Source organism: Meleagris gallopavo, chromosome Z (genome assembly GCF_000146605.3).
Source record: "Meleagris gallopavo isolate NT-WF06-2002-E0010 breed Aviagen turkey brand Nicholas breeding stock chromosome Z, Turkey_5.1, whole genome shotgun sequence".
Lineage (NCBI taxonomy): Eukaryota > Metazoa > Chordata > Aves > Galliformes > Phasianidae > Meleagris > Meleagris gallopavo.
In genome coordinates this window covers 31102306-31111425 of record NC_015041.2, presented here as the reverse complement: position 1 = coordinate 31111425, position 9120 = coordinate 31102306, and the positions used below count along the sequence as shown (strand labels likewise).

Here is a 9120-nt window from a genome sequence, read left to right as displayed (position 1 = left end):
TTAAAGTTTGCGTTAGTTGTTGATGTTTTCATACCTTAACAGGAAAAATTTTTTTCCTCTTTTATTAATGCTGCCAATTTGGGCTGTTCTATGAAAATATGATATAGGAGATAAACTTCTCAATGCAACAGAACTAAACTTAAAGTATTTGAAAACAGTAAGTGCCTTTAACAAGAAGCATTTCTAATTGGTTGTTTGCACACCTGATACGTGTGTAAAGCCATAACACACTAGCAGGGAGATGGACTCTTTTGCCTAACTTTTTTATCAGATTCATGGCAAGAGTTTACCTTTACTCAGCTAGAGAGAATTTGTTGTCATCAAAACATTTTTGGTTCCAGCTGTATGTGTTTAGTGTGGGTTCATCTAGACTTCTGTGCCGTAACTCTGTCTTTGCAGTGGTCACGTACTGCATACTTTAGATTTTAGCTTATAGGTTGGTTGTGTATAAGGAAGCTGAAGCAAGAGTCACTGCCATCAGTTTGTCAGAGTGCTTTTTGCTCCACGTATGATCCTCGCCTCGTTCTGTTCACGCACGGTTATGACTTGGTGAATAATGAAGATGTGGAGCTGCTGGAGTGGGCACAGAGGCTGGGAAGGTGATTAGAGGGTGGGAGCACGTGTCGTATGAAGAGAGGCTGAGGGAGCTGGGCTTCTTCAGCCTGGAGAAGGAATGGCTGTGGGGAGACCTCGTTGCGGCCTTCCAGTACTTCAGGGGAGCATCTATGCAGGAGGGAGACCAGCTTTTTACAAGGTGTGGTAGTGATAGAATCGTAGACTCATAGATAGAAAAGAGTGGAATAGAATATTCATAGATAAAGCCATAGAAAAGAATAGAACAGACTAATAGAATAGAATAATAGATTCTATGACTGAATGGCTATTTGGAAAAAGAGGGATGGGAAGATCTCTCTCCCAGCTAGAGGAGCCTGGGGATGATAGCAACTGTTAGTGAGAGAAGGGAAAGTTAGGGTAGCTGCTGGGTGCTGAATGCACCTGGAGACCAGGGCTGTGACAAGCTCCCAAGCAAATGAAAAGGGACCCTGCTTGCAGCCATGTGCTCTCTGACCCGTCCGCCAGGTTTTTCACCCTTGTCTGGGAGGAGACACTGGGATTATGGCAGTCAGTTGTCACTGTCAAGGTTAGAGTGGTGAGATACTGGAACAGGCTGCCCAGAGAGGTTGTGGATGCCCCGTTCCTGCAGGTGTTCAAGGCCAGATTGGATAGGGGCCTGGGCAGCCTGGTCTAGTATTAAATGAGGAGGTTGGGGGCCCTGCATGTGGTAGGGGGTTGGAGATTCATGATCCTTGAGGTCCCTTCCAACCCTGGCCATTCTGTGATTCCGTGTGATTCTGTGAAAGACAAGAAATTCCCACAAAGGACATCTGTAGGGCACATGCACCCATCTTCCTGCTCCCAGCAGTGACTGGTGCTCCAATGGTAAGTCTTTCCCTTGCAGGCACTGTCGTCACAGACTGCTCCATACCTGATGAGCTTATGGTAAGAGCCCCCCATCTGACCTGCAGCTCTCTCGGTGGGATAGTGGCAGATGAGCTCTTGCCATTTGCGCTGCTTTGCACAGTCCCCAGGCCTCGTACTTTTCCCTCTCTGCCTTTTGCTAAATGTGGAGGTGATGGGAGGCTCCCCTAAGCTTGCAAAGAAAGGGAGACCCAAAGGAGTGGCTGTGTGTCTGCTCATCTGTGAGCTCTGAGTGCTCGTCAGGGGCTGGGCAGCTCTCTGACTTGTGTGTCTGCAGAAACTTGCCCTCTCTGGTGAGCGAACAAGCGCAAGAGATTCAGTTCCTGAGGAAGGAGGTAACTTGCCTGTCTGCGGAGAATGGCGCTGTGACAAAAGTGATCCTGTACTTTGGGAAAGAGGTTGGGATGAGCAGAGCATTGGGCAGGGCATTGATCGTGTGGGCTGCCCATGGGACTTCCCTGCTGACCCCCGCCACTCACCTCTTGCCAAGCACTGCTGGTTGAGATGTGGCACACGTGTGTGTGTTCATCTGGTGAGAAATGCTTGTATTCAGTAGTTTGGGTTTAGGTGAAATTTGCTAGGAATTACAGTTCCTTTCACGCATTTACAAAAGCGGACGAACTTGACAAGGGTGCACCAGATCAGAGTGACACATCAGTCTACTACTATTTACACAACAATTTACTACTTCCCAGTGCATATTTTCTCCCATTCCCTCCCAGGCCGAGGACTTCCAGCCTCACAGCCTGTGCGAGGCTCCTCATTCCCTCAGCTGATGTCCCGTCCCTGTTCACTGCTTGGTTAGCCCCTCCACGTTCTCCTCCTCTTCTTCTTTAGTTTTTACCTGCTACGGCATGCTGGCACAACTTCTCAGAGTTAGGCTTCGCCTCTGCCTGGCATTCAAACTATAGAACTGGTTTGTACCAGTACATCTCACGACGTTACTCAAATTTCTCACAATATACGACTGGAATACTCAGGAGTTCAAAGTCAGGCCGAGATTTAATAATAAGAGTAAAAAAGGGTTTCTGCGGGAACTCATCAAACTACCGTGGTGCTGTTCTCCCCACACACAGGATCCAAGCCGATCCCTTTTCTGCAACGCAGATAAAACCCATGACAGCACACCGTGGAGATATCTGGTGATAGAGATAGTGAGGCTCACGAGTTTTGGGCTACAATTAGCTGGGCCCACCAGGGCTGTCAAGGGCAGACGTACCATGAAACCGGCGGGGCCTCCCACCTCCCAACCCTGCTGACCCCTAGCCCCGCTTGTGAGGTCAGAGGCATGAGTTGACACTGTGCAGGCCCAGGCCTTTGTGACGTCTGGACTGGGTGCCACAGTCTGCCCCACCGAGCTGCCACCTGGCACTGTAGGCCGTGGCTGCCAACACGTGTGGAAGGAGCTCGTGGTGGTGTCCTGGTGGCTGTGTGCTTGGGGCAGGTGCACTTCTCCTGCCGATCGGTTTTGGGCTTGTTGCTCAGTGGCCTTCCTCTGCGCAGACGTTTCTGCTGCTGAAGGGGACACTGAGAGGGGGAAAGCTTGATTCCTCCACAGCATGAGGAGGAGAAAGTCTCCCCAGAGATCAAGAGGGGCACAGACGCCTCCTGAAAGGGTGAGGGTGAGAAGAGCTGGCAGCAACTTGAGAGGAGCAGAAATGGAGAGCAGCCAGCTCCCAGAAAACAGGTAGATGTCTTTTGTGGCCGGGGCCTCCAAGCTGGTCGGTCCTGCTGGCCACGGCTCCCGTGGTGTGGCGATGGTGCACAGCAGGGCTTTTCATTTTCCTCCACAGCTGCACCCCCTCTCCGGTGGCCCAGGCGGGGCCAGCCAGATGCAGAAGCTCTGCTGCATACAATGTGGGTAAGTCGAGAGGTGCTTTGCTCCACCAGGTTTCTGGGGAACGTTTTGGTCAGCAAGGGGCACCACAGTACTACAGGAGCCGGGGCAGCAACGCGAAGGCTGACCTCCATCCCTGAGCATGCCGTCATGGCGTACCTACTAGGTGATCCTTGCCAGCCCTCAGTGTCCCACTCGCAGGATGCACTCAGCTGCCCCTTCCCCAGGATGCAACCACAGCCCTGCCCCTGTCCCTGCCTCTGCTGTGATCTGGACTGGCTCGCAGCCCTTCTTAGAGAGTCTGACATGGTCCTGCCTGGTATGCCTTGAGGACGTGCTCGAGCTTTTCTTTCTCCCCTTTCTTTGCCAGGGTCGAACATCATAAATTACCTGAGAAACTCTCAGACCGTGGTCTCCCTCAACAAACGCTTTCGCACAAGCATCTCCACTCTGTGAGTACAGCACCTGCGTGATGTGGTATTGGGGGTTTCTGTGGGTCGGGGTGGGCAGGCCAGGCTGGCGGTGCTACCCACCAGGAGAAAGAACTTGGTTCCTGCCAGCAGCAGCTCAGGAGGGAATGGGAGCAAAGCCCCAGTCCACGCACCTGACACGGCTCAAACCTTCTCATCCAAACCTCTGGCTGGGATGTGAGGGTGCCAGGCAGCAGGAGCTAAAGGAGGCCAGGAGTAGACGGCTGCAGCCTGCCTGTGGAGGACACCTCAAAGCAGGAGGTGTTTCTTCATCTCCAGTAGAAGGAGATTTGACTCCTCAGCAAAAGAGAAGTCAAGCCCCCAGCAAGAAGTTCCCACGAGCCACCGCTCTCTCTTGCTGGGTCTGCTTTCTTCCCTGGCTTACTTCAGTGCCCTTCCTGAAGGTGCTCTTGGAACCAGGTTTTGGCATGTTTTGCCTGTGGTGCTGGAGGTAGCTGAGGGAAGCCCCACTCCTTCTGGGGGCTGCTCTGTTGGCTGTTCTTTGCCAGCAGCGGACTCCCCACCTTGCTGCTTCGCAGCCTGTAAGAGGAGATACCCCTAAGAAGAGGTCTGCCTCAAGCCCTGAGCGCTGCCAACACCGCGACTCCTTCTTTTTCAGGCAAGAGATGGCCAAAAAGGAGTCCGGGCTCTACGTGCTGCTTTTCCTGGTCTTTCTGTGTGCTCTCAGTGAGTATTTGCCTGCTGCCAGCAGTACAAACGCCAGATGGGACCTCCAGCGCGTGGGCAGGCGCTGGAGCACCCGCTGGAGCACCCGCGGGGCCCTTCGCACTTCCCACTTCTGCCGCTCGGGGAGCTCCGGAGACGCTGTTCATACACAGATCCCACCTGGCTCGAGAGCCAATGCAGAGCCATTTCACAGCTTGCCCTTTGGACGCTGTTGTGCTGGAGCTCCCACAGCCCCGTAGCCTTCGTCCTTTATACCAGCCAGTGTAAGAGTGGTGCTCTGCCCAGCCAAGGCTATGCAGGGAGGCTGCCTGTCCTTCCAGGCTCGCTGTCAGGCAGGGAGAGGCAGCAGGAGCACAAAGCCTTTGTGCTTTACAGTCAGGGTTGGAGAAGAGGGTCCTTTCTTGCAGCCATGTGCTCTCTGCCCCAGTCCTCCACTTCCTCAGGGAATATCTTGCACCTTGGTTTGGGGGGGAGACAGTGGGACTATGGCAATCCTTAGAAACCATAGTGAAATAACTTTCTGTGTTTCAAATGACAGCTGGTGCCTACTGTGGATTCTCGCTGGCAAGAGTATCGTTGACAAAGGATTTCTTGCAGGTCAGTGACGATTACTGAGGGACAGGGAATTCCCACAGAGGACGTCTGTGCCCACCCTGGCACAGTTCATCTGGAACGAGTGGAGGTGGACAACTGGTGCCCAGGCCCATACTATGGCGGGGGACACAAAAACAAGTGTCCAGCCCTTAATTTTTCCCGATGAAGAGTCTGAGGGCCCCTGCACACGAGGCCTATGTTTTGCTTTCTGACGCTTCCTGAGAAAGTTCCTTGGCTCTGACACGGAATGGAGTGGTCCAACGTGCTCATCTCCTGCACTGTATTCTGTCTTCCCCAGGAAGTCCAGGACTTGAAAGAGGCAGTGCCTGTGAGACCTCGGGGAAATTGCTTCACAAAGTCTGACTGGGCTCTGAAAAGTGCAGGTATGGACCCAGACAGGCACGTCTTGTTACGCTGGGCTTATGCTCAGCGCTGCCAAAGGAGGAAGAGCCGGATGAGAGTAAATCACCTGGCCTAAATCACTGTGGCAGCATGACTCCCTTGTGCTCAGCGGCTCAGCCCCCTCATGCCCTCGCTCCCGGCAATGGTGCCCCTGGCACGCCCCTGACAGGAGTTACTGCGCTTTGCTGAGATTTCTCAGGGACTGAAACCAGGTCCAGGTTGTCCTGAGCTCTCCCCACGCAGTGCGGCCTTGACTTGAGCCTGCTGCCCTTCGCACAGGGCCTTGCTGCCTGCCACTGTCCGCAGACCTCATCTCTGTGCACTTGAGACAGGGATGCTGTCAGCAGGCAGCCTTAGAGATAGCCCGAGCCGACTAGGTGCTGAGACACTGGGCCCCGGCACTCATCTGCTCTCTTCTCAATTCAGGGATCTCCATAGACCTGCATAGATCATCCAGGTCTGCGTGGCGCTGCAGGGTGGCTTGGTTCCTGTGCGCTCCAAATGTGCTGGAGACCTTTAAGCAGGTATGGTGGCAGAGATCCTCTGTGCTGCTTTTGTTCCCTCCTGTCAAGCTGGGGGAAGCCCCAGGGACTCTCCCTTCCAACCCCTCTGATCACTGCTCAAGCCCATGGTGCTCCTCACATGCCTGGCTCCTGAGGCCTCCCTCGGGGCTTGGCTTACAAGAAACCAATGGTATTCCTCTGAAAGCAGGCTGACCTGGGCTGAGCTGTGCTGCTACATCCTGCATCCCACTATCCGTGCTCAGGGCTGCGTGAGGAATCTTCTCCTCGGCCACCCTGTTTGCCTTTGTCAGCTCTGATCGTTGTTGTTTGGGTTGGGCAGGGGCTGGAGGCAGGGTACGATGCAGAACTGCTGGGCAAAACAGGAGCTTTCTTCACAGCCCTGACTCCGGTGTGGGGTATCCCATGTTTCATAATGGATATTTTCCTCTCCATGGGAACTTGGAGAGTTTCCTTTCCCATGCCAGCAAGACAGCTGGGCATGTCTGTCTGCTTCCCTACCTGCCGTCTGCAGCACCAAAGCAGCTCGCATGCTCAGTGCTGCCTATGCTTTTGGCTGATCGGGCCTCATGACTGCCTGCTCTCTGCTTTCAGCTGGACATTTCCCCGGGATACTGCTGGCCTGTGAAAACATCTCAGAGTCAGATGGTCTTCAACTTGCCCACAGAAGTCCAGCCGACTGCAGTCACTGTGCAGCACACAGTGGACACAACCTTGTGGCACATCAGCAGCGCTCCCCGTGATTTTGCTGTCTTTGTAAGTGTCTGCTGGTACATGGGGCTGGGACGTAGCTGTAGAGAACAGCTTCTGCTAGGGAACATACTGGAGAAGAGGACCAGTACTTCCTTGGAGCGGTGCTCAAGGGGAGACTCAGCCCCACCACATGAGGAGCTGCTGTAGCTCTGGCGGCCCAGGTGTGACACGCGGGTTGACCTGCTGCCCTGTGCTTTATCTCGTAGGGACTGGATGAGAAAGGAGAGAACAAAGTTTTGCTTGGGAAATTCACCTACGATATCAGGGAAGAGCTGTCCCAGACCTTTGAACTGCAGGTACAGTCATTGCGCGCAGGCAGGAGACCATTCCAGACCACTTTGGCAGCAAGTCAGTGGCAGGAGAAGCGTGAGCAGTCCGTGCCAAGGCAGGGGTCCAGCGCCAGCTAGAAGAAACATGCTGAGGTTCAGAGGGCTGAGAGCACATGACATGGCAGAGGTAGCTGAATGAAGCAGTCTGCTAGGCCCCACACCCTCAGGAACCACATGGCATCAGGCTTCCACCACTGCTCATCCTGCTCCCACAGGCCAGACGTTGACTCTGCTGGGGCACAGGGGGCCTTAGTGGGGCTGCTCGGGAGAAGGGAAGCAGAGAAAAGCCTCCTCCTCAGCCAAGGAGGGAGCTGGCCCCCAAGCAGGCACCATCGTGCTGACAAGGAAGTGCACGGAGGCAGTTGCTTCTGGGCCAAGAGTGAAGTCTCCTGTCTTCTTTCTTTTGCAGACTGAGACCCCCAGAGCCTTCTGGCATATAAAGCTCAGCGTACTCAACAACTGGGGAAATGCAGGACACACATGCATTTATCGGGTGCAGGTTCATGGCAAGAGCGCAGGAATAAAATGACACCGACTAAGGACTTGGAAGGATTCGAAGACTGTATAATCAATGGATATACAGATGGTGTATATATATCCAGGAGTTTGGCTAATATAATTTATATTGGAGTAATGAGAGAAAGTCACTCACCCTATCCCGGGCTCGCGAGATGAACTCCAATGGAGCGGATCTCCAGAAAGAGATCCTTCCCCACTGACAGTCAGCTCTTAAATGGGTCAAGGAGAGGTGGAGCCAGGCTCCACCCCTTCCTGCAGCACAGCTGATTTGCCTTCACCTGTGCTCCCGTGGCTGACTCATTGCTTGCCTCAGGTGATTAATCAGAGGTGCAGGCCATGATTCAGCAGCCCCCTACACTCCACCCCTTCACGGCATGAACCAATGATTAGGTTGACTAAAAGGGTGAGCTTTCCCTAATACAGAGATCCAATACACCGCGACGCTTATACAGTTTCATCGCGACACATGTTGGTAAATTTCAAGATGAGTGACGATCGATGAAAGTTGACATCCGTCTATGGGCCAGCGCTCGATGACGTTACTGGAGGCATGCGGTCGTGAGGTGCCGGTCCGTCCTATGTTCCATCAGTCCCATGCAGACCGTCACCAGGTGTTACACATGATCTGACAGTAACACTGGAACGTTTTGATGATGTTTCATTCCTTCCGGTGATCCTGAAGGCTCAAAGACTCAGGGGGAAATACAGATGTTTCAGAGGTACCAAGAGGAGAAGGTCTGCCCTCCAGAGCAAAGTACAGGCCGTATTTCTATCCTGGGTCAACACTTCTGCTTATACAGGGGCACGTCCTGGCCGCGTGTACCACACTTTCTGGCCGCATGTTTGCGGCTGCATAATAATATCAGGCACCAAAGGAGGTGTCCTGATCTGCCATAGGGACATGATGGGAGTCCCCTTAGCAATGAAAATCAGAGTGTTGACCACAACATCAGTAGGCCTATCAGTAGTACCTATTACTGGAGGGGCTACTGAGCCTCCCACCTCCAACAGTCTCCCCCAAGGTGCAAGTAGGCCACTCTACTTGGGTCCTACCTGCACCTTCCATGGCCATTTTATTCTATGGGTGCCAGGATCTAAATTCTCAGGGGCAGGGAGCAGAAGATTATTTTCATTACCAATCAGGGGTCTTACCTGATGATCAGTGCCTGTAATTTGGATCCTAAGTGGGGTGGCCCATGTTGTCTGCAACATTCTCAGGGCACTGGGTCTACCATCTCGGTGTCTTTCATTCAGGTCCCGCAAGGTTTCATACAGTCTCTTTGTCCACCCCTGCAGGGACTGGGAGTCTGTCTTCAGGGCAGCCTTAAGAATACCATTATAACGTTTGATGAGGCCTGCCCCCGTCGGATTATATGGCAGGCGGAATCGCCATTCGATGTTATTTTCTTCTGCCCAGCGTTGTATCAGTGCACCGGTAAAATGAGTTCCTTGGTCGCTCTCGATGACTTGAGGTGTCTCGTAGGCAGACATCAGTTTTGTGAGTGCCTTGATGGTATATGCCTGGTTTG

At 53.2% G+C, this 9120-nt stretch overlaps 1 protein-coding gene across 1 annotated transcript; it reads left to right on the top strand.

Moving 5' to 3' along the window:
* The first annotated feature begins 1331 nt into the window (after positions 1-1331).
* Positions 1332-7699, top strand: LOC104915044 (SUN domain-containing protein 3-like). The gene is made up of 10 exons (XM_019610490.2): positions 1332-3166; positions 3273-3340; positions 3687-3768; positions 4406-4473; positions 5012-5070; positions 5366-5450; positions 5896-5993; positions 6585-6746; positions 6950-7039; positions 7482-7699. The coding sequence occupies exons 1-10, from the start codon at positions 3039-3041 to the stop codon at positions 7599-7601; spliced, it is 960 nt and encodes a 319-aa protein (XP_019466035.1). The 5' UTR covers positions 1332-3038; the 3' UTR covers positions 7602-7699.
* The last annotated feature ends 1421 nt before the right edge of the window (positions 7700-9120 follow it).